At 42.6% G+C, this 25,781-nt stretch overlaps 1 protein-coding gene across 10 annotated transcripts in view; it reads left to right on the top strand.

Annotated features, from left to right (window-relative positions):
- LOC122427085 (cyclic AMP-dependent transcription factor ATF-7) overlaps positions 1–25,192 on the top strand; it is a 91,378-nt gene extending 66,186 nt beyond the window's left edge. For all 10 annotated transcript variants that reach the window (XM_043446284.1, XM_043446280.1, XM_043446290.1 and 7 more), the window contains 9 exons: positions 456–574; positions 4,562–4,699; positions 8,824–8,981; positions 10,016–10,115; positions 10,645–10,758; positions 11,341–11,493; positions 14,411–14,608; positions 16,022–16,130; positions 19,703–25,192. In XM_043446284.1, coding sequence (XP_043302219.1) covers positions 456–574; positions 4,562–4,699; positions 8,824–8,981; positions 10,016–10,115; positions 10,645–10,758; positions 11,341–11,493; positions 14,411–14,608; positions 16,022–16,130; positions 19,703–19,920 — 1,307 coding nt within the window. In that variant the 3' untranslated portion in view covers positions 19,921–25,192. The remainder of the gene's footprint in view (positions 1–455; positions 575–4,561; positions 4,700–8,823; positions 8,982–10,015; positions 10,116–10,644; positions 10,759–11,340; positions 11,494–14,410; positions 14,609–16,021; positions 16,131–19,702) is intronic.
- Positions 25,193–25,781: the final 589 nt, after the last annotated feature.

Below are 25,781 nucleotides of genomic sequence, written 5' to 3'. Positions count from 1 at the left end.
TTAGTGTCCATCTGCTCACACCTACTCACTTCAGACCTAGCAGAGAATAAGTGTAAAGAGAAAATGTCACTTAACTGTACTTGATTTTCCGACCTAGAAGTTTCACAGACTCCACCTGGGTGGGCAGTTTTGTTTTGTTTTGGGGGTGAGGGAGCTGAAACCAGCCTCTGAGAGAAAGGTGGTTGCATATAGATAGTCACACAATGAAACATTGTTCTGTCGTCCCTCTGCTGGCCTTGAGGCAACACAGCACAGACACCCTCTGGTGGCCTAACACCAGTCTTTACTTACTAGGGCTCCATAAAAACAAATTTGCCAAAAAAAAAAAACCAAATTTGCCTAAACACAGAGATTCTTTCCAGACAGAAGAATAAAAATGTGTTCTTGATGTGCTCTCTAGTTTTAATTTCAAATCAAAACTAAAATAAAGGTTCCTTTTCTTTTCATGTCTACAGATCAAACTCCTACTCCAACTCGATTCCTGAAGAACTGTGAAGAGGTGGGACTCTTCAATGAACTAGCTAGCTCCTTTGAACATGAATTCAAAAAAGCTGCAGATGAAGATGAAAAAAAGGCAAGAAGCGGGACTTTGGTAAAAAACTGGTGGTGTTCAGATCTAGGCAACTTGCACTGTGCCCTGGGATAATTTGCATAATTGGTTAAAGCAACAAATTATGGGCTTGGTTCTGTCGAACCAGATAATACTCACTTATCCTTGTCAGCCATTCAAGTCTTCAGGGGGTCCAGGTGATGGATAAGCACAAGTGTTGGGTCTTCATCAAAAACCAGTTTTCTTGCCCTTCCAGTGGACATTGTTCAGTAATCTATTTTTTAAATTATTTTTGTTCTGAATATGTTGAAGATGTTTTTAAAAAAGTACAAATTACTCAAATTTTGTTATATAATGATTTTTTTTTTTAACCAAATCCCACTCTTTCCTGAGCTGATCAGACTTCTCACCTGGATTGTTTTATTCAGTCGGCCAATCAGTAGACGTTTACTGAATTTTGACTCTTTGTTTCAGTGTATGTAACTCCTACCTCCAAGTAACTGTAGTAATAATCAAAACATTAAGCTTAAGGAAGGATGTTCTTAAAAGCCTTTCAAAGGAGATCAGCCAGGATGGTGAAAGAACCAGAAATTAGGTGACTTTGGGAACATTTAAAGAAACCGATTTTTTTTTAAATTTTTTTCCTGCATACACATGTATATATATTTTATTGCATAGAAAGGATGATACTTGTCTCCTGTTTTATTTTCTTATTTTGATTTGGCCACACCCAGTGGCACTGGGGGGAGAAGGCAATGGCAACCCACTCCAGTACTCTCGCTTGGAAAATCCCATGGACAGAGGAGCCTGGTGGGCTGCCATCTATGGGGTCACACAGAGTGGGAAACGACTGAAGCAACTTAGCAGCGGCAGTGGCGTTGGGATGGTAGTTCACCAGCCGGGGATCAAACCCGTGCCCCCTGCAGTGGGAACGTGGAGTCAACCACTGAGCGCTGGGATGGTAGTTCACCAGCCAGGGATCAAACCCGTGCCCCCTGCAGTGGGAACGTGGAGTCAACCACTGAACCACTAGGGAAGTGTGAAAAGAAACTTTATTGGAACAAAATTGCAGTCTTCAAATAGTTGAAGAGTTTTTGTGTAAGAGAGGAGTTAAACTTACTCTGTGTGGCCCAGAAGTAGAAATAGGACCAGGATAGGAAGCTATCACAAGGTATGTCCAATTATATGGAGATCCCTTAGGATAGATATTGTGGAGAGGATTAAAATATTGGAATCACTTCAGATTCTGAGATGCTGTGATCCTGATTTTAACCTTTATATTCAAGATCCCTAAAGAATCCTTTAGTTTGGAAGATCAGAGGAAATAGTTCAAGAAGCAGAGTCAAAGAAAAATAGTTTCCATGGAATAAGGGGTTTGGGGGCAAAAGAAAAAGTCAGAGTTTACTCTATTTTGGAATTATAATTCTGGGTTATTAGTCACTACTTAAAATCAGATCTGTGTTCCATAATAATTCAGAAAAAATTCCAATATCTCTGTCTCAGAACATATACATATTAACACATGTACCTCCCATAATTGCACGGTGCAGTGAGGCATGGAATCCCATCAAAATACAGGAAAGCCAAGACTTAAGCAAAAATTTCCAGGGAGGACTCTTTCCCTCTAAGAGGGAGATAGCAGTGAGAGAGTTTATTCTTAGGTTGGTCGATAAGGAGACCAGGGCCCTTGAAGAAAGCTCTGAGTTGTTGTGGCAACAATCTGTTTCTACTGAGACCAACTTTCTTTAAGTCCAGAGCTAAGGATTACACAACAAAACAGCACATCTTGCTCAATGGTATGTTTTTCCTTAAACTCTGTATATAGTATATAATCATTATATAACAACAATGTATCTTTCTTGAAGACATGTTTCTCCTTAACAGAAACCTTCTGACTAATCCTATTATTTTAAGATTATGTTGTGGGAGTGGGTCTGATAAGACCTTTACAACCTGAAGATACTCTTTTGATCTATTGTTGGTACCAATTGAAGAAGTATATAAAGCCCTACCCAAACTAGTGATTGAGGCACTCATTGCCCACTTCTGATGTCTGTGTCAGAAGCTGTCTCTTTTCACTGTAATAAAACTTCTGCTACACAAAAGCTCTGAGTGATCAAGCCTTGTCTCTGGCCCCGGATCAAAATTCTCTCCTCTGGAAGCCACAAATCCGACACCATTCACTATAAGCTATCAGCAGGTAAATCAAAAGAGTTTGTGCACAATTTTTCCATCCATCTTAAATTATAAGAATGAAGTGTTCCTATCACTGGGGGTCTTTCGAAGTTCTATAGCTTTCTATCATCTTCATTTCCTGTTATCTCCCACATATTAAAAGAAAGTGGGGGAAACTCAGTGGCATATACTTGTAGTTCTCATTTCAAATGGCAGAACTTGCCATGGTCTGCTCATCATTCTTTTTATCAGTCAGTTGCTTACAATCTGTGTGGTATAATTCTATTTTACAGTTTCCCTACTTCATCCTCCCTGTCATTTCTTCCTCCCCCCAAACAAAGAAATCAGTCAAACTGTTTCCACCAGGTTGTGAAGTATTTTAAACCAAACTCATTATAGGGAAATTCAAGAAAATTAGCCTCCTTTTAAAGGCTCCAAGTCTTTTCCACTGCCCTTTTAGCTCAGTTGACAGTTAGTCAGGCCTGTACTCACTGGGCCTCTCTTAGTGTTTCTTCTTGCTTGGTCAGGGGTGGTCTTCACCTCTTCTTGATGAGAAGCATAGGCTCAGTGGAAAATCATCTCCAGGAGTGTTTTATGAGCCCAAAACTTCTCTGAACCACAACTTTTCTAGGAGGTGCCCCTAGGAGATTTTAAACTTGTGGTTGTATTTACTTAGAGGCCTCTCCTTCCCACCACCCTCTGACTTCAGGGATCCAAGAATTAGCCCAGTTGGACCTGACATCGGTGTAGAAAAAAATGAGGGCAGAAATTGAAACCATCTTTGCTGTTGCTCATCCTTATCAGATTGGAGAGAAAGAACCATTACCACCTTCTCTATTGTAGTAGATACCAGATTATCTTCAATTTTCTCAAATACCAGAATTTCTAGTGATTAAGATAGCAAGGGATAAATTAAAAACAAGCTCCTCTTTCACCAAGCAGCCTAGGATGTGGGAAGAATAGAACAAAGAATCCACTTTGTCATGAAACTGAACTGCAATGCCAGCCTCCCTATTGTGGTGCAGTATCAGGGTCATCTTAGATGGTTTATTGTTCTCTTCAAAGCCACTTACGGCTCCCCAGTTCTGTGAGGTGATTGCACCACTGCCAGAAAAGTACTCTTTCCCTTCTGGTTTTCTCCGGTCCTGCCCCTAGGACCAGGTTCTAGTTTCTTTCACTGATCAAATGATCAGCCTTTCCTTTCTTTGTTACCCCAAAACCCTATCTTCCTAACTTCTAGCCTCTAGCACCAGATTTTGGGGTGAGAACACCATCAGGCATGGAGAGTTCCCAGAAAAGACAGTTCCTGTTTCATTGACAGTACTTTAATAGCCAATTTTATTTTGTTTGTGTTTGATAATTGGGTGACCTAGTCATTCTGATTGTCAGAAAACGTGTTCACAGCTCTCTAGTAGCCAACAGAACTGGTTGAGAATAGGAAGGCACTGGATTCAGGAATCGTTGTACTTTCCTGAAAAATAATCATAGTATTTGATGGATAAATGACATCTTTGTATTTTCTCCTTTCAGGGTCTTCATAGGCATTCTAAGGTTTTTTTTCCCCTGCTTTCAGAATCTTTTTCAGTATTTATCCATGGTTAGGCAGCTATAAATAACTTCATTTTATAGTTGGGAAACAGAAACCCTGAGAAGTTAAAGGATTTGACCAGAGTTGTGTGTAAATCCTGGGTTCCATATTTCTTTGACTTTCAGTTTGGTACTTTGACCAAGGATTGAACTTAGAAGTATAGTCCCTCATCTTTTAACTGGGAAGAAATAGATTAAACCTGAAAGGAATCATGGGATTGAACTATGCTCATTTCTCTTTTTTAACAGGCTGCTTCTGGGCCCCTTGACATGTCTCTGCCTTCTACACCAGACATCAAAATCAAAGAAGAAGAGCCAGTGGAGGTAGACTCATCCCCTCCTGAGAGTCCTGCCTCTAGCCCCTGCTCCCCACCACTTAAGGAGAAGGTAAAGCTGTTTACCAAGAGTCATCTGAAACTTGAATTGATAGATGATGTTTTGATGTGATAGTGGTATAAACATAGTGTGATACAGAAGGATTGATTAGATTTAAATAAATGTTAATTGTTTAGAGGATTTATATAAATTACACCTATTCTCTGACCCAGCAACTCCACTTCTAAGTCTGTATGGAAGAGAAATTAGTGCATATGTCCACCAAAAGAAGTATATAACGATGTTCATAGCAGTTGTATTCATCAGTTCAGTGACTGAACTGAACTGTGTCCAACTCTTTGCAACCCCTGTGCCGCAGCGTGCCAGGCCTCCCTGTCCATCACCAGCTCCTGGAGTTCACCCAAACTCATGTCCGTTGAGTCGGTAATACCATCCAACCATCTCATCCTCTGTCATCCCCTTCTCCTACCCTCAATCTTTCCCAGCATCAGGGTCTTTTCAAATGAGTCAGCTCTTCACATCAGGTGGCCAAAGTATTGGACTTTCAGCTCCAACAACAGTCCTTCCAATGAACACCCAGGACTGATCTCCTTTAGGATGGACTGGTTGGATCTCCTTGCAGTCCAAGGGACTCTCAAGAGTCTTCTCCAACACCACAGTTCAAAAGCATCAATTCTTTGGTGCTTAGCTTTCTTTATAGTCCAACTCTCACATCCATACATGACCACTGGAAAAACCATAGCCTTGACTAGACGGACCTTTGTTGACAAAGTAATGTCTCCTGCTTTTTAATATGCTGTCTAGGTTGGTCATAACTTTCCTTCCAAGGAGTAAGCGTCTTTTAATTTCATGGCTGCAATCACCATCTGCAGTGATTTGGGAGGCCAAAAAAATAAAGTCTGTTACTGTTTCCCCATCTATTTGCCATGAAGTGATGGACTGGATGCCATGATCTTAGTTTTCTGAATGTTGAGCTTTAAGCCAACTTTTTCACTCTCCTCTTTCACTTTCACCAGGCTCTTTAGTTCTTCTTCACTTTCTGTCGTAAGGGTGGTGTCATCTGCATATCTGAGGTTATTGTATTTCTCCTGGCAACCTTGATTCCAGCTTGTGCTTCTTCCAGCCCAGCGTTTCTCATGATGTACTCTGCATGCAAGTTAAATAAGCAGGGTGACAGTATACAGCCTTGACGTACTCCTTTTCCTATTTGGAACCAGTCTGTTGTTCCATGTCCAGTTCTAACTGTTGCTTCCTGACCTGCAACAGATTTCTCAGGAGGCAGTCAGGTGGTCTGGTATTCCCATCTCTTTCAGAATTTTCCACAGTTTATTGTGATCCACACAGTCAAAGGCTTTGGCATAGTCAATAAAGCAGAAATCAATGTTTTTCTGGAACTCTCTTGTTTTTTTGATGATCCAGCAGATGTTGGCAATTTGATCTCTGGTTCCTCTGCCTTTTCTAAAACCAGCTTGAACATCTGGAAGTTCACAGTTCACGTATTGCTGAAGCCTGACTTAGAGTATTTTAAGCATTACTTTACTAGCGTGTGAGATGAATGCAATTGTGCGGTAGTTTGAGCATTCTTTGGCATTGCCTTTCTTTGGGATTGGAATGAAAACTGACCTTTTCTGGTCCTGTGGCCACTGCTGAGTTTTCCAAATTTGCTAACATATTGAATGCAGCACTTTCACAGCATCATCTTTTAGAATTTGAAATAGCTCAACTGGAATTCCATCACCTCCACTAGCTTTTTTCGTAGTGATGCTTCCTAAGGCCCACTTGACTTCTCATTCCAGGATGTCTGGTTCTAGGTGAGTGATCACACCATCGTGATTATCTGGGTCGTGAAGCTCTTTTTTGTACAGTTCTTCTGTGTGTTCTTGCCACCTCTTCTTAATATCTTCTGCTTCTGTTAGGTCCATACCATTTCTGTCCTTTATTGAGCCCATCTTTGCATGAAATGTTCCCTTGGTATCTCTAATTTTCTTGAAAAGATCTCTAGTCTTTCCCATTCTATTGTTTTTCTCTATTTCTTTGTATTGATTGCTGAGGAAGGCTTTCTTATCTCTCCTTGCTATTCTTTGGAACTCTGCATTCAGATGCTTGTATCTTCCCTTTTCTTCTTTGCTTTTTACTTCTCTTCTTTTCACAGCCATTTGTAAGGCTTCCTCAGACAACCATTTTGCCTTTTTGCATTTCTTTTTCTTTGGGATGGTCTTGATTCCTGTCTCCTGTACAACCTCCATCCATAGTTCATCAGGCACTCTGTCTATCAGATCTAGTCCCTTAAATCTATTTCTCACTTCCACTGTATAATCATAAGGGATTTGATTTAGGTCATACACGAATGGTCTAGTGGTTTTCCCCACTTTCTTCAATTTAATTAATATTCATAGTAGTCAAAAAACTGGAAGCAGTCTAAAGGTCTTTCAACAAGAGAATAAATAAATGGTGGTATATTTTAAAAATGGAATACCACATGGCATTAAAAAAGAATAGACTAATGATATATACAGCAATGTGGACATTATGTTGAACAACAACAACAACAAATTTTAGACACAAAAGTACATACCATGTGAAGCCATTTACATCAGATTCCAGAAGAGGCAAAACTGGGACTTCTCTGGCATCTGTTGGTTAAGACTCTGAGCTCCCAATGTAGGGGGCATGGGTTTGATCCCTGGTTGGGGGACTGACATCCCACACGCCATATAGCCAAGAAGAAAAAGTAAAGAAGAGGCAAAACTATTTGAAGATGATAGAATTCATCTTCAAACTCTTTGCCTCTTTTTTTTTTTCAATTTATTTATTTTTAATTGGAGGAAACCCTTTACCTCTTGAGGGAAGGTATGAATTAGGCAGGAACACAAAAGAATGTTCTGGGGTGCTAAAAATGGGCTTTGTTTTTAGTTTGCATATATAATTTTGTTTTATCCTTTAAATTTATATACTTTACTATATGTATATTGTACTAGATCATGTATGTTGTACTACTTCAATTAATAAGTGAAAATGAAAGATGACATAATTCATACATTGAACATTCAGCCATTTAGAAAAAAAATCTTCCCATAGGAACATTTTTTAGTGATTCAAAGGAAATATTTATCAGAATTCTTAGTGTTACTTTTTAAAGCAAACACTTTGTGAGATATTATTTTTTATAAATTTATTTAAATATAGTACACATACAGAAAAGTGCAGAAATTGTAAGTATACAGCTTACTGAATTTTCACAAAGTTTACACGTATATAACCAACACCTTGAAAATACTATCAGAACCTCAGGAGTCTCCTTTTGCCCCCTTCCAGTCTCTACTGTGCTACCTGTGATTATTTAGTATCCACTGTGGATAGAGCATCTGTACCTCATCTTAACCTTCCTCCAAAACTAGTTTGCTAGCATCTCAAAACTATCCCCTCCATAAACACTGCACCTATCCTCCACTCCTCCTCTTTCCAGCAGCAGCCAGGTCCTAGAAGCTGCTTAAAGAGGTTTTCAGGGCCACCATGGGCACTGGCAGTCTAAGATCCTAATGAGTTAACAATGGGAAGCAGTTTGTTTTATCACAATATGGTCATTATTCAAACGTCCATGGCCCTTTTTTTAAGGGGTCTATAGGAGATACTGGATTGCCTTATCACCAGTCTTATACTTGTCTTTTCCCATTAGAGATCAGTGGACACTTGAGCATCAAGTTTAGAATGAAAGTACCTAGATCATGAAAAATTATAATGCTCATGTGATTTCCCTTTTGGTCCAGTGGTTAAGACTCCATGCTTCCACTAACTACAGGGGGTACAGGTTCAATCCCTGGTTGGGGAACTAAGATCCCACATGCTGCACAGCATGGCCTCAAAACAAACAAAAATTATATCACCCCTTAGAATTTATATGATACTATAATGCTTCTACAGAGATTTCAAGTGGTCTTCCAACTGTCATCCCACTCATATCGCCATTATCCCTGGAAGGGAGATAACCAAAGGTCTTAACTCAGCAATCCTTCTGAATGGGTGAGGGATCCATGATCACCATGGAATCAGGTCATAACTTACCTTAGTAGCCTGAGTGCTCTTTCCAATAAATTTATACTAGATTTTACCAGCTCTGTATTTCCCTATAAGCAGCCCCTTAAAGTATTTTGTGATCTGTTGGTTCTTCTCCCCAGGATGTTGCCCCAAAGCCTGTTGTGATCTCTACTCCCACGCCTACCATCGTACGCCCTGGCTCCCTGCCTCTCCATTTGGGCTATGATCCACTTCACCCAACTCTTCCTTCCCCAACCTCCGTCATCACACAGGCTCCCCCATCCAATAGGCAACTGGGGTAAGTATAGAGAGCAGGGAGAAGCAGCAAAGCTTAAATCTCTTTCTTCTGTATGAAATTATTTTATAAAATAGAGACTGTTTCTGAATTCTCAAGGAAAACAAGTTACTGAAATTGTGTCTCAAAATGAATTTTTTTTACCCCATAAACAGAATCTTCTTTACCTTTTTGGTAGGCAAGCAAGTATTTATTTGAGCGTGTACTTCCTTAATTTGGAGGTTTAATACTTATTCAGCCTAAAAGAATCCTTCGAACTTTAGTGGTTGAGGTCACACAGGGAAGTAAATATTTAGTTCTTGGCCTCAATTTTATAGAAGTTTATGGAGGAACTACTGAATGAGGGCCTGAAACCCATTAAGTCATCTTTTTTTAAGTCTGGTTGTTCCCCTCAGTCCCAGTTAGGGTTCTTGGTCTTTGCTATTCCTAATTTTGTCTGTCTATTTGTCTTCACTCCTAGCATGGCCCATGCAGATTTCCTAATGGGATGACTTAAGATCCTGTCTCCAGGTACCCATGGGTTTAAGAGGTTGTTGTCAGGCTTCAGCCTCTGAAATCTTATTGTTTTCTAGACCCATTAAGGAAAATACAAAGGGATGGCTTCCTTCTTAGACAGAGTAGAACAAAACATGGAAAGGAACGGGAGTAACTTACTCAGATTTGGCTATCATATGACATAATTCAGCTTTGCAAAATGGCAACTTTGGGAGAAGTAGTCCTTGTCTAAGGCAGCACAGAGTTTTACATGCCAGTGGTAGGAATGTTTATTTATTTGTTCTAAACTCAATAGTTAGCTTCCCTCCCACTTGAATTCAGTGGTGTTTGCTTAATTTGCAAGGTGTAAAGATCTTGCCATTTCTCTCCATCTATAAGGTAAGGTAAGTAGTATTCCCTGCTTTATCTGCCATCATGAGGGTGTCAACATTTTACAGTGTTACCATAACTAGAAAAGACTGGGAAATCTGCTGTAATTACAGGAGGAAGATCATTGGCAAAAGGGTCTGTATTGTGAGCATTTCACTTCATATCTTCTGTAGGTCTCCCACCGGCTCCCTCCCTCTCGTCATGCATCTTGCTAATGGACAGACCATGCCTATGCTGCCAGGGCCTCCAGTACAGATGCCTTCTGTTATATCGGTGAGCTCTGTAGTTAGGGCAGCCAACCCTACCAACACGTGAAGCCCTCCCTTCCACCTGAATGCTCGTAAACACACATGAGCCCCAGGGAAACATGGGCTCTGGTCTGTATTAGTTGAGCATGGCAGCCTGCCCATACTTTTCACTAACCTCTGCCAATCCAGCACTATGGAACACTAGACAAAGGCTCATCTGGACCGTTGGCTCCTGGTCTAGGAATTGATCTTGCCAACCTGCTGATTGGCTTATTTCACTTGGCACTAACTACCTCACAAATTGCCCACCACTTTCCTCAAGATAAAGCCTCAGCCTTTCCCATAGAAACTGTCACAGCACTGAAGGAGTAGATCCCTTATCCTGTGGTGCTCCATGAGGGAAGGTATTTCCCAGACTTTCTGCATGCCCCATGGGCAGGGTGCATAGAACAGGCCCTAATGTGCCAGCCTCAAAAGCACTTCATTTGGGGAAGCTATTGCCCCACTAATAGCATTATGTTCCCTTCTGATTTTTCTTCCTTCTCTTGGTCCAGCTGGCCAGACCTGTCTCTATGGTGCCCAACATTCCTGGTATCCCTGGCCCACCAGTTAACAGCAGTGGTTCCATTTCTCCCTCTGGCCACCCTATGCCATCAGAAGCCAAGATGGTGAGTACATCCCAACCTGGAGCAATGCTGGCCCTTCTGAAAGAAGTGGTATCTTCTGGGGCTTGCAGAGCTAAAAGACCTACCCAGTTGTGGGGTCTGGAGAAGAATAGACCCTGATTCATGACTCTTATCTCCTCTCTTCCACCTTTAGAGCCTGGTACATAGGCCATGGCAGTGAAAAGAAGCAGCACAGATTGTTTGGATGGAACTCTTGCTGTTTCAGTTCCAGGGTGACAGATGGAGGGTGGATGAGTGGGCAGGAGAGCTGGCCAAGAGGTGAATAACTGCGTAACCAGCCCCTGGCCAGGTTCCAGGGTAGAGCTTTCATCTGGACACTATTGCTTCAACAACCCCCACCCTCCAACTGTGCCCAGGATGATAGTGAGGGAACAGAATAGGTATTTTAGGGGTCGGTCATGTGCACTCTCTCTCTCTATGTCATTTTCTTTTAATCCCTTTGTTAAGGGAAAATCAGTGTGGGAATTTTGTCTGTAAGGCCAGTAATAAAATCTAAGCCCACTTTTCTCACCCTTAATAAAATCTCACCCTTGACAAGCTATTTTTTCTTATCTTTTACCACAGAGACTAAAAGCTACCCTAACCCACCAAGTCTCCTCAATCAATGGTGGTTGTGGAATGGTGGTGGGGACTGCCAGCACCATGGTGACAGCCCGTCCAGAGCAAAGCCAGATCCTCATCCAGCACCCTGACGCCCCGTCCCCTGCCCAGCCACAGGTCAGTTAGACCCTTGGATGGGGAAACCAGCTTGTCGCTATTACTCTTTAAGTCATATCTTGTTTTTTCAAGGAGCAGGAAAATGAAGGAGGAATGGATTTCAGCCTTCTGGGCTTTGACTTGCACTTTGTTTCTTGTTGACAGTTTGACAGTAGCAAAATGCACTCTGCTTCATCCATCCTTTTGTTAGACAAAATGCAAGCAGACTGGATAATGCAGAACTGCCACAGAGGAGGTCTCAGTTTTTGTTTTCTGCTTTTTTGTTATTGCTACGTGTGAGTGCTCTATCTGCAGAACCCTCTAAAATGTGACAGAACCTCATTTCAAGCTACTTTATACAACAGAGTCTCTAGTCTCTCCTATCTTAACCCCCACCAACCCCCCAAAAAACTTAACTGATTATATTTATACAAAAATCAGATACTAACAATATATTAATAAAATATGATGTCACAGCATTAAGATGGCTCAGTAAACAAACATACCCCGAAAAACACTTTTTCCTTATCAATTTAATCTCTCTTTATCAGGAGAAATTAAAGTCTTAAAAAAGCCAGAGAGATCTTCTTTAGAAGCCCAATTCCTTTTTTTCAAGGAGTCCTCAGTCTTACTGTTTCTCTGGAAACTGAGTGAGCCTTGGTTCCGTACTGTCTGTACGGGTTAGGTGACAGCAACCTGATGGCAGTTTGTAGAGTTACATCTGTGGCCCATCCCCTTTTCCTGATGTCACCACCTGCTTCATCAGTTACCACCACATGTCCTAACATTTAATGACCATATGCTGCCTTAAAGCTTGGCCAACAACAAAAGCTTTCATTTGAGTTTTCTTGTTAGAAGCTAAGCCTGCCCACCTTCCTGTAACCACTTCTGGTGCCAGTCCCTTCTAGAAATGGTAAAGCAGCAGCCCCCTTGCCCAAACTGTGCTGCTTCCCCTTGAGGAAATGACATGACTTCATTTTTAGTTACCACTAATTCCTTTCCTTCTTCTTCCCATGTTTCTCTTGGTCTATTCTCTTACCTCCATTCCCTGCATGTATTATTAAGTTGCCTATGACAGAATAGGAATCCATCATTTCCTTTTTTCCATTCTCCTCCTCAATCACTAGTCCTTACATGTGTACCAGTTAGCTCAGGACAAAGAGCAATTTGAAAATCACAAGAGAATCTGTGTAAACTTCCCTTAGTACAGTGAGAAGCAGCAACCCCAAGGCCTGTAGCTCATTAAAATGAGTTTGAAATTTCTTCACTTTTTTTCTTTTGGGGGAGAGACTATTAATCTAAATAATTAAGATTATCTCTTCATTACCCATATTACTGGAGACTATGATTCAGTAGAGCCTGAAGTAGAATAAGATTCTGTTTTCTTATGAGTTTATGTTTATCCTCATGTACCTGATTTGAGCTCTGGCATTGGGAAACTACCAATATAGATGTTCTGTAATAGCAACAGATTCAGGAAGAATTTATTTTTGGCATTGTTTTACATTACATAGTTTCTTTTATACAGATGGTTGACCTTTCTATATTTTAATTTTGGCCATTATTATAAGATTGGTCTATCTTCTTTGAATACATACCAGCTAACAGAAAAGGAAGATGATTCAAAAGTGCTTTCGAAACAAGAGACATCAGCCTAAAGTTTAAAAATAAAAGATAAGGGCTTCCCCATCGGTCCAGTAGTTTAAGAATCCACCTTGAAATGCAAGGGACACCCATCTGATCCCTGGCCTGGGAAGATCCCACATGCCATGGGTCAGCTGAGCGTGTGCACCACAACTACTGAAGCCCGAGTACCCTAAAACCCATGCTCCACAACAAGAGAAGTCACCATAATGAGAAGCCCTCAGAAAGCAAGGGGCGAGTAGACCCCGCTTACCACAGATAGAGAAAGCCCACTCATAGCAACAAAGACCCAGCACAGCCAAAAATAAATAAATTTTTTTTTTAAAAAAGATGGTCTCAAAAAAAAAAAAAAAAGATGGTCTCAGGGACTTCCCTGGTGGTCCAGTGGTTAAGACTTCACCTTCCAATGAAAGGGGTGCAGGTTTGATCCCTGGTCTGGAAGCTAAGTTCCCACATGCCTCGAGACCAAAGAAACATTTGGAAAAAAACAACTAAATTGTAGTAAATTCAACAAAAACTTAAAAAAATAAAAAGATGGTCTTAAATCACCAACTTGTAAAGGGATTTTAAAATGTTTTTCTTTAAAAAAAAAAAATGTTTTTCTTTTTAAAAACAAACAGAACAAACAAAGCAGGAAGCAGGGACATTGTTGGGATGATTAATGACTGATTATAAATAAAAAGAATATACCAGGGGTTCCCTGGTGGCCTAATGGTTAAGATTCCAGGCTTTCACTGCCAGGGCCCAGGTTCAGTCCCTGCTCAGGGAACTGAGATCCCTCAAGCCTCATGGTACAGCAAAAAAGAATTTGCTAATTAATATATATCTCCATGATAGCTCATATCTCACTGATGGTAAAATCTCTTCTCCTTTTCTGGAACTTACAGCATGCGGTTGTTTGTCTATATTGCTTGGCCAAATCAGTAATTCTCCAATTTTTTATCCCACAGTCTCCCTGAAAGTTCTCCTAACACTTCCCCTGATTATAATTTCCCTGCCGACCATATTTCCTGTTAAGAAACAAAAAATGATCCTAGTTTCATTTTTGTCTGTCTGTCTCAGAAATAATCAGAGTTTCAAACTTATTTTGTCTAAGTATGGAACTGAGAAGACTGAAAGGGAACAGGAGGCAGAATGAGGAACTACTGCAAAAGAGAAGCTAAGGGCCATAGTGAGACTTGCTATGGTGACAGGCTGGTAGATCCTTTAACCAGATCTTTGCCAGATCTTATATCAGGTTTAATTTGGAAAGGATTGACATTCCGTTCAAGTAACTCTTCCTTCTGGGCAACAGGTCTCACCAGCCCAACCCACTCCTAGTACTGGAGGTCGACGTCGGCGCACGGTTGATGAAGATCCAGATGAGCGGCGACAGCGCTTTCTGGAGCGTAACCGGGCTGCCGCCTCCCGCTGCCGTCAAAAGCGGAAGCTGTGGGTGTCCTCCCTAGAGAAGAAGGCTGAGGAACTCACTTCTCAGAACATTCAGCTGAGTGTGAGTGGGTCCTGGGTGCTTATTAGGATTGTTGAATCTGGAAAGTGATGTTGAATCATGAGAAAGTGGGACAATATAGTAGAAGATGATAATTCTTTAAATTAAGATGGATTCAGAACATATGCCAGGAAGAATACAGAAAGAATGTCTTACCAGTCAGACTTGAAATCTCTTCCCTGGGGACTGGAAAGTTCACTCACCATCTAATCCCAAGTCTGCTACAGAATGAGTCATCCATAGACCCTTTAGGATGAAGGAAAATAGATGAAGTGCCCCAGGGTGCTCTGTTAAATCATCAGTAAAATCTGCCGGGTAGTGGAACACCTAGAGGGAAAGTATTTGTCCAGATGCAGCTTAATAAAAGAAAGAAAGGCCTCTCTGACCTTCTGAGATGGCCTAACTCTGTCTATGAAGTGTGTTTCTTCCCCGAATGAGCTTTCTTTCGCTTAAAAAAAGAAAAGAAAAAAAAACCACACAAGTACAAATAGAACAGTTATAATCCAGATATTTTCTTGAATATTTCCCTTCTTCTGATTTTTTAAAAATATTTAGTTACGCTCCCTCTCCCGCGCGATGGGGTGATCTTCTCTTCACGTCTTTGGATCGACGGGCCCTCGTGCCTCGAAGATGGATTTTCCTGCTTTTATCTAAATAAATAGAGCTGTAACACTGAAAAACAAAAAAAATGTTTAGTTACAAAGATAATATATTTATATAACATATATGTAGTATACACATACATACACACACAGAAGTAGAGATTAAAAATAAAGTCTCTCTTCAGTATGTCTTTCCCAGTCTCATTCTATTCCTTATAGATAAGTTTGTACCTACCAGACCTATATATGTTTCTAATATTTTTCCCATTTTTTAGCTTTTGTAGGGGAGCCAGGGAGGGACTGTATGTCTGTTTTAGCATAAAACAGTTATCTTCTGGAGATCTAGTCATGTATACATACAGAGAACCTACCTAATTGTTTTCAATAGCTGTACAGTGTAGCATTCTATAGTTTGGTTATAAGATTCAGATATTTATAATGTTTTTAACTTTTTGCCAGAACAGCAGTGTTGCAGTGTACATTGTATGCACTTGAGTAAATCGCTCTGTTAAATAGATTCGTGTAAGTAGGCTTTCCTAGTCGAAGGACATATGTATTATTAATTTTGGTGCAATTATATTTACCCTACAAAGGAGTAATTTTTCTGTGTAGAATTCCTACTATCGTTGTAAGCAGCTCCTGTCTGAATTTGTGGCTCTATTGGCTCTGGGCTATCTGAAGCCTTGCTGGATCTTTTCTAGATTCGAAGGAGAAAATCCAGGCAGCCTTCTGTCCTCACTCTGAGGATAGTCAGTGGGGCTTCAAGAGTGGAGCATGAATTTTCTTCATATTCTTTTCTTACCTTCCTCCTCAGAATGAAGTCACATTACTACGCAATGAGGTGGCTCAATTGAAACAGCTACTGTTAGCTCATAAAGACTGCCCAGTTACAGCACTACAGAAAAAGACTCAAGGCTATTTAGGTGAGTGGCTCACAACCTAAGCAATGTCAATCAGTCAGTAAACTGCATGTAATGAGTGTCTCAACTGTTTATAATTTTATAACCCCATTGTGAATGTTCTGGGGGGCCCAGAAACAGATGAGTGAGCAGCCTATGTAGAACAACCAGTCCTGCCAAAAAAATTTTTTGAAAACAGTATCCTAATTATCCTTTTGGAGATAAAGGGTAGCAATATATATTGGGTACCTGTTTTGTATGAGGTACTGGACCATCTTCCCAGTTCTCTCATGAAACAGATATTACTTCCATTTATACTCACTCACATTAATCTCTTACCTGAAGTTACACCGCTGGTGAAGTGGCAGAGTCAGGATTCACATCCAGCTCTTCCTTATTCCAAAGCCACCATCTTAGTCTAAAGAGGATATAACAGCAGATGATACCTTGGGGTTTGTCAAGCATTGAGATTTGGCAGTATGTTTTATCTTTCTATGACAGGATAATGTTGGTTTCTGTTTGTAATCTGTGAATACATAATATATGGCTCGGAAGAGCTGGTCACAGTCATGCTTGGGATAAGCACAATCCTGAAATTAAAATTACTGTGAATAATTTGTTTATGGACAGTAAAAACTAATAAATCATTTCCCTTTACAAATTAAATTCATAGAAATATTGGCTATCAAATTTTGATATATTGAATTATTTTTCCACTAACTATCTTTATCATTTCAAAGATATGTTCCCATAGAAAGAGAGTGACCACATCACCAATTTTAAACATCTCTATTTAAATTTAATTTAAATTAAAACTCATTGGAAAAGACCCTGATGCTGGAAAAGATTGAGGGCAAGAGGAGAAGGGAGTGACAGAGGATGAGGTGGTTGGGTGGCATCACCAACTCAATGAACATGAGTTTGAGCAAACTCTGGGAGATAGTGAAGGACAGGGAAGCCTGGTGTGCTGCAGTTCATGGGGTCACAAAGAGTCAGACACGACTTAGCGAATGAACAACAATTTTAATTTTAATGTGTACTTCAGAGTACAGTCATTCATCCAGCAGATATTGATTGAGCCTGTTCTAGGCACTGTTTTACATGCTGAGGGCGTAATAGGGAACCAAATAGATTAAAGTCCCTGCCTGTAAGGGGCTTATATTTTAGTGGGTGAGACAGACAATAAACGAGATAAATAGGTACAATATATATTATGTCAGAGAAGAGTAAGTGCTTAGAAGAAAAAAAATAAAACAGGGAAGATGAATATGAAATGTTAGCAGCAGGGTTGAAATTTTAGATGAGGTGTTTTTTAACTTTTAAGGAATTGAGAGCTAGCCACGCATTAATATGGGAGAAAAGTACTGCAAGCAAGAGCAGCAACAACTGCAAAGACCCAAAGTGGGAGCATGTCTGGCACATTCTAGAATCATCAGGGAGGCTAGTGTGGCTGGATTGGAGAGAATGGGAACTAGAGAGTATTTGGAGATGAGGTAGGAGAGATAATAGGAGCATTTTTCTTTAGGGCCTCATCGGTCATAGAGAGGACTTCAGGTTTTGCTCTACTTTGGGGACCCACTAAAGGGTTTTCAGCAAAATAGCAACATGACTGATCTGACTTAGTTTGAACAGGGTCAGTCTGTTAGAGAGTGAGGAATGAATGGGCAGGAGCAGGCAGTCTGCTTAAGAGACTGTCACAGTCATGAGCAAAAGAGGATGGAGCCTTATACCAGTTGGTGGTAGTGAAAGTGGTGAGAAGGGATTTAATTCAGGATATATTTTGAGGTTACAGTAACAAGGTTTGTTGATGGCCAGATGGGACAGTATATGTGAGGGAAAAGAAGAATTGAAAATTGCACCCCCAAAAAAAATTGCACCAAATTGTTTGGCCTGAGCACCTACAGGAACAGAGTTGCCATTGATTGAGATGGGGCAAGTGTAGGAACAAGTGGACTGGATGGTGTATTAGGAGCTCAGATTTGAAAGCCTCTTAGGCTTGCAGGTGGTGCTGTCAAGCAGGCAGTTGTATGGGTCTGCAATTCCAAGAAAAGGTTGAAGGTACAACTTTGGCAGTCAGGAGAAGATGGTTAGTTTTTAAAGCCATGAAACTGAATGAGATGTTATTGTCAAGACAGAGTGCATAGGTAGAAAAAGAGAAGTTCCAAGACTGAGCCCTGGGTACTCCCAACATTTAGAGATCAGGGAGATGAGAAGGGACCTATAAGAGACACTGAGAATGAGCAGCCAAACAGGTAGGAAGAAAACCAGCTGAGTTAGCTGGGTGTGGTGTTCTGTAAGCCAAGATAAGGTATTTCAGGAAGTTTAGTGATTAGCTATTTCGAATCCTTTTGATGGGCTAAGGAAGACAAGGACTGAGTATTTATCAGTATGAAGTCTATTCATAGACGTCAGTAGGGTTTCTATTCAGTCCCTACAAGAACTCTGACAGGTAGTTAGTCTTTGAAATCACTTGTTACAGCAAAGATATATTTAGTTCCTACTGGGTGGTGTGGACATTGCGGTGAGTACCTGACACAAGACCAGAGAGACTCTCCTATCTTTGAGAGACTCACAGGTAAGGTGAGCACAAGTGTGCCAAAGAGCCCCTAGACCAGAACTTCCTGCAGACAGGAAGCTTGTTTATTCTTTGTCTACCCCAGTGCCTGGCACATGGCCAATACTCGGTAAATCTTTGATGAATGAATGAAGTATGCTCTGAACGCACAAATGATGAAATAGTTAAATTGCCTGAGCATAACAAAGAGGGCTTCACAGAGGAGGTAATATTTAAGTTGTGAAAGAAGACGCAGGCATTTATCAGGAGGTCAAAAATAAAATCAACTGTTGGAATTTGCCCTTACTCAACACATCTCTGTTTAAAGAGCCAGAGAGGCTATCCAACGTTTAGTGAAACTCCCTGATTGTTGAGCAACATGGGGATACCTTTGTATGCACCTCAGACACTTGTGTTTAGTAGTAAAATGTTATTGTCACTTTACGTGGAGTGGTATAACTCAGAATAAATGTGTTAAATCATTAATGCCTAGCTAGTTGACAGCCAGGAGGGTCTGACAGATCTCATGTAGTTGGTTGTGTTAACAGCCTTGGCCAAGGACTGGTCATTCATAACATGGTTTGCGTGTAGCTTGGTATTTATTAGGTTTATCTGTAGTGCAACTTCATGCTAAAGGAATATTAAAAATGACAGAGTGATTGTAGTGTTGTGAGCATTGATGAGAGTATAGCTTAAAACAAGAGAGACTCACCTTTAAAGAATGAACAACAAGAAGAGTATTCCAGTGGGTTAATGAATTATGCAGAGACCAAGAAGCCAAGTAGTGTAATTAACATGTTGGGGATTTGCTTTATTGGGATGAATAGGTTAATTTTGGCCTAGCTTACTTCCCTTCTCACAACTGGTAGTTTCCTAGCTCATTTGTGCCCTATAAGCCAAGATTCTGGGAAGTTTCTCCCCCTAAAAATATGGGCTTCATTTTCCTTTGGGGCCCTTTAGAATTATGGGGAAAGGTAGTTCTGCCTACTTCCACATTCTGTTTCCTAACCACTTGCTCTGTTTTTGCCCTGCTTCCTGGCAGAAAGCCCCAAGGAAAGCTCAGAGCCAACGGGTTCACCAGCCCCTGTGATTCAACACAGCTCAGCAACAGCCCCGAGCAATGGCCTCAGCGTTCGCTCTGCAGCCGAAGCTGTGGCCACCTCAGTCCTCACTCAGATGGCCAGCCAAAGGACAGAACTGAGCATGCCCATACAGTCGCATGTGATCATGACCCCACAGTCTCAGTCTGCGGGCAGATGATGCCTCCCCTGGTGGAGAGGTCCCCAGCCAGAGCTCGCCCGCCCGAGAGCCAAGAGAGATGTCATCTTATCCTCTCCCATCTGCCTTGGACACGGCGATATGGGGGAGGGAATTGCGTGTTGTGAGTAATGGTCAGATGTGGGACTTTTCTCACACAGTCATGTACGTTGACACCTGTACTAGGAGCCTCCCAGCCCCAGAGCCACATAGATCATTCCCCCAGAGGGAAGTTTCTGATGTACCCACAGCCAAAGGCCTTTATGGATGGTCCGAACAATCACCCTGCCCATGCACGTGTACCTGTCTCTTAACACTAACGCTTGCACTTCTGAGATTCAGTTTCTCAGTTGCCTCTTGTCCCACCAAGCCATGGATGATACCTTCTTGATCCTTAGCAGCATGCCACTTCCTGCTCGGTAGAGGGAGGCTAGAGTTGACGGCATATCACTGTTGACCCATCCCTAGCCACCCCGTGGACTCAGGACTTTGTCTCCCAGTAGCTGCTTATTGGTCCCATTTTCCCCTTCATAAATTCTAGTTAAAACATTGACTTACAGAGAGTGTAAGGTTACCTCTGATGTATGAAATAGCAGTATTTCCCAGTTCTTCCATAAACTTTAGCCCTTCTCCCTACCAGCCACCAAAAACAAAAAGAAATGAAACCTTAAAAGTTCTAGTACTTTCTCATTTATTTCAGAGCTATTTGGGTACCTCATTTTCTCTCTTGAGTTTTCCCAGTCTAGTGGTGGGGTCTTTTCCACTTCCCACTAAGCCTTATCAACCTCATCTATGGCCTTATTAGACACCCTCAGTAGCGAAGAGAAAACACCCAGGATCTGACTGGCTGATTCCCTGCCCCTCCCTGCTCTATCCTCCAGGACAGACAGGAACAATGTAGTTTTAAAGCTTGTTCCATCAGGCGACTGGATTGATGATGTTTTACAACAGTACACCAGCCAAAGCATACATACTCCTTTTGGTCATCTTTACACTCCTGTGTCTCTCTTCGTCCCCCTGCCTGCATCCCTGCCTCTGTCTCTCTTCTGTAATTAGTTCTGATGCAGCCCTCTGGAAGCTGTCATGTGGGGGTCTTTTGTGCTCCCTCACTCCCCTTACCCCCATCTCTCAGCCTCACATGTCTATCTTCTTTTATGAGCAAGGGTCTTATATGCACAAATAATCCTCACTGGATCTACCTTCTCTCTCTTTCACCAGACTCCAAGCCTAGCCTCTAGGTCTCCTGGTTCTGTAGTGTTTCTTTCGCTCTTTTCTGCTCTGTGCCCTCTGGATGTGATGCTTCTCTGTAGTCTAAGCCCCAGGACTCTGAGGCATCTGAGCGAAGGTCCAGAGTGGGTTTTCTTGGGTATGAGGTAGGTTGGAGGGAGGCGCGGGAAGGGGAGGTGGAATACTGATGTCCACCAAAGAGCCCTGTTTGTTGAAAGGTCCAACCTGCTGGGAAATTAGTGACTATTGCTCTCAGCCATTCTTACTTTGAAAAGTTGGGTTGCAGGGGGACATTTTTATCCCTCTTGCCCCTCTTTCTTCCCCATTAAGACTTCTCGTCTTCCTTTGGCCCTGAACTATGCAATTTCTACCAAGGCCATAGGAAGCAGTCCAAAGCCAGAGGCCTGTGGATAGATAGGTCAGCTTTAATAGCCCTTCAGTATGAATCCCTTCCAATTGTCCCAGAGCCACTTTCTGCCATCTGCCCATGCCAGTAATGTCCCTTTCTCTCTGTCTCTCTCTTTCCTACCTCCATCTTATACATGCATACAGAGTAACTGCCAGCTTCCTTTCTTATCTTCCAAAATTGGCTGTCAGAGAGGAATGAGGAAATGGTCTAAACTACAAGATCCCTGTCTCCTCAGACTGATAAACTGGTGAGCCAGCCAGATGACATGTTTACTGAATTTGTTTTTAATTTCCCCTCCTGTGTTCAGAGCTGGTGCTGAAGAAGCTACACCTGGTGAAGAGAAAGGAGAGAGAAACATGGTTTTCTCATCCTCCCCCACCTAGGACCCAACAGGAATAGCCCCTGAGGTGACTCAGACTAGCAAACGGCACGACAGATGGTCAGGATGCAGGTTACCACCTCCGGGGACTCTGCTTGCCTTTAAAACTTCACAGCCATACTTATGCTCAGGACATTTCCTTTAGATGGTTGCTCTCTGGGATTTTCTCCTGCCTTAGCTGTGTTTCATTTTTTTGTTATCTTGATTTCCTGCTAGCAGCCTTGCCCTAAAGCTTGACTGAGTTTGTGGCTCCTAAGGAGCCTTCATAAGACCCTTGGCTATTCTTCTTCCCCCTTTAGTCAAGTGTTCTTCAAGTTAAGAATCAGGTTGGCACTGCACATGTGTGCTGCCTCACTGCTTGACCTTGAGGGAAGTTGGAGTCCCTGCTGGTCTTCCCTGGGTAGGATGTCTAATTTATGGAGAGGGCCTTAATTTCTTAGTCCCCATGTCTAAGTCCTTATTTTATTTTCATCAGTGGGAAATTAGTCCTGGGGACCTGAGAGGCATTGGCAGAACCTTAGTAAAGCAGCAGTGAGATGCGGAAGGAACGCGACAGGACCTCCCCCACCCCATACAGCTCTCTTGTTGGCCCTTGGTCTCACTGAGAAGGCAGAGCAATTGCTTGAGCTGAAGCCTCTCCTCTAGTCAAGGAGAATGACACTTACCTTGTTACTGCAGCCAGCTGTGTGGCCGCTCGCCCCTGCTCCTTGCCTTCCAGACCCATCTGAACCAGAACAAACATGGAGGGTGTCACTTATTCCTTCTTAAGGACCATGGCCTTCCTATGGGCCTAAGGGAGGACACATTCTGAAAGGGGCTGGGAATGGGCTTCCCTGGTGGCTCAGATGGTAAAAAATCTGCCTGCAGTGTGGGAGACCCAAGTTCTATCTCTGGGCCAAGAAGATCCCCTGGAGAAGGGAATGACTACCCACTCCAGTATTCTTGCCTGGAAACTTCCATTGACAGAGGAGCCTGGCAGGTTGTAGTCCGTGGGGTCGCAAGGAGTCAGACACAACTGAGCAACTAACACTTTCACTTTTAAGGGAAGACATTTTCTGAAAGGGGCTGGGAATATTGATGCCTTGGGACTTTTCTAAGTGAACACAGGACTCAGGCCTCCCACTCGCTTCAAGGACACAGCTGCTAGAGACGCAAGGCCATAGAGGAAGGGGCCAGAACCAGGTCTTCTGGTTCACAGACTTTATGCCACATTGTCTTAAAGCTTGTTTAGAGTTGAAAAGTCTGAGAAAGCCTCCCACTCTATTAGGAAGGACGAGAAAGAATAGGACCTCCTTTGCTTCATCTTTCCCTGTTGGTTGTACGTCCCAAATCTGGCTTCCTTTGGCCTCTGCTCCTCTCCTTGGCCCAAAGCCCTAGACTATACACTCTTGGTGGCAGTAAGGAGGAGATGGCCTAGCTGAAACGCATTTTGCTGCCTTCCCATGCCTGTTCTGTTGTTCCAGTTCCTTTCCTGATTTACTGCCCTCCAGCACCACCCATCCTGGTAGACAGGGTGCTTAACCATAACAACGCCCCAACTACAGCCTGAACCACCAGGCAGACACCAAAGTATCCCTCCCCTGTTCGCTCACACTGCGAGGCTCCTTGAAAGGTGCTAGCCCTGAAATGGCTCTTCCCCACAAAGATCCCATTTCTCTCTTAACTTCCTTCCCACCCCCAAGTCATTATTTTTCAGTAATATTATACATTGTATACACAGGAAGGAAATGTACTCTTTTTTTTTTTTAATGTCATAACCAGTCTGTTTAGAATCCAGTCCTTCTAGCTGTATATCACATATGCCTTTGTTGATACGCTTTTTCTGCTTTCTTTAGACTTGTTTGACATGGGTGGAGGGAAGAGCAGGACAGGTGAGGCTCCTAAGGCAAATTAAAGGATCCTGTGCCCCCAATCCTACTTCAGCCTCCCACAGCCCTAATCATTCCCTTCGTCGTAGAGAACTGATTTTTCTGTTTCCGCATGCACACATGCAGGTGCGCACAGGCCTAAATGCTCACCACCCAGGGTCAAGCAGAAGTGAGCATAGATGGTGCTGGCCAACATCCCCACCCTCCAGACCAGTTCATTCGTCTCTGTTTGGGGTAAAATTCTTCCCCGGAATGAGAAGGGCCTGGGGAGTGTAGGACAGCTTAAGGCAGCTTACGTCCTTTGCAGATGCAGGTTTGTATCACAGCTGCTAGAGTTTCTGTTTTTAATGGGGGCTGGTAGCCTAGAGCAGTCTCATCAGCATTAACTTCTGGTGAGTGACGTTTTAGCTTTAAGAAATGGTTATGAGCACTAGTTTCACTGACTTTCCCCTAGGGCAGTGGTTCTCAGAATTTGGTCCGGGACCAGCAGGACCATCATCTGAGAACTTGTTAGACCTGCATGCTCGGGCCCCATTCCAGACATACTGAATCAGAAATTCTGGGGATGGGCTCTGACAAGCACTCAGAGCCATTCTCAGAGACGCTGACGTTTGAGAACCATTGCCTTAGGGGCAAGCTGGGAAATCCTTGTAGGGTGCACCATCCTCTGCCTTAGCACTAACATTTTTCCATTTTGTCCAATCCCTCCCTCCACTGCCATTAAAACAATAACAGCATCACTCATCTCAAAATCTAGATTTGTCTTCCTCTACTTACCCCTAAAACCTGTCCTGCATGGATCCGGACAGGAGTTGGCCCTACTCCCTTGCAGACGGATTACTCCATGTTCTTTGTTACATGAAGGACCAGCTGTCCTGTTCTCCCACCCACCCCACCCCCCAACACACCTTTCAGGCAGGGAGATGAGCCTCCAGCCCCAGCAGTGGAAGCCATAGTCTCCTGACATAGTATCTGTTGAAAAGAAAGCTGTGTGTATCTATGGTTATATCTCTGTTCATCTGTATATCTTTGACATGTAGCAACACCTCTCCATGTCATTAAGGAACTTGACTCTGGTCTGGGTTTCTCCAGTCCCCAGTGGTAGGCTTTGACAGGCAGGAGGTGCAGTGCTACAGGCTGTTTTGTTACAAAACTGTCTTCTCCCTTTCTCCCCCGACCCACTTCAGCATGATCCCTGTGAGCAGGTTCTCACAGTCTCCTGGGACGGGGCTGAGGCAGAGGCTTCGCTCTATTCTCCCTTCCCGTCCCGCCTCCTCTCCCCTCGCCACATAGCAGTTACCCCCAGCCATGCCTTCTCCCTCTCCCAACCTTGCCCTGACATATATTGTGCCTTATTTATGCTGCAAATATAACATTAAACTATGAAGAGAACCACTGTTCTGTCTGATGCTTCAATAATCGACAAGTCCCATTCTTGGAACTCACTGGGCTCTCATGCCTGTGATCTTCACTCTCCCAATTCTTAGGACAGAAAGGGCTGGCATTCGTATCCCTCCCTCCTATTTATGCAGCCTAGAGGAGGTGGGTGGTTTGTAGGAATTACATAACACACCAGAAGGCCCAGCTCTGTGCACTGCCCTGGGGACAAGGGCCCTCGGCATCACGGAAGCCCGCATAGAAAGAACCATGTGCTTTGTGTGGATGGAGATCAGATGATGTTGGAAAGCAGGTGACTTTCAGCATTCCCACTTCCCCACAATTAGAAAATAATAAGCCCTACCCTCAAGAAGTTTCCAGCATGTCCAGGAAGTGCACAAAGACTGAGACTTCTGTGATTCTGTGAGTCTATGAGTGTGGGAAGAAGCAAATCTAGAAATGAGAGGTGGAGTTTCTTTAGAAGCAGATAAGATAGTTCACAAGAAAAACAGGTAGTGCTCAGGAATTGTGAGGAGGTGTGGGGCAGTCACTACCAGTGTCTTGTACCTATGTATTCCTTGATACCACAAATGAGGAGGGTGAG

This window comes from Cervus canadensis, chromosome 25 (assembly GCF_019320065.1).
Source record: "Cervus canadensis isolate Bull #8, Minnesota chromosome 25, ASM1932006v1, whole genome shotgun sequence".
NCBI lineage: Eukaryota > Metazoa > Chordata > Mammalia > Artiodactyla > Cervidae > Cervus > Cervus canadensis.
The sequence above is the reverse complement of the archived record's forward strand: the minus strand, read 5'-3'. Positions and strand labels throughout refer to the sequence as shown.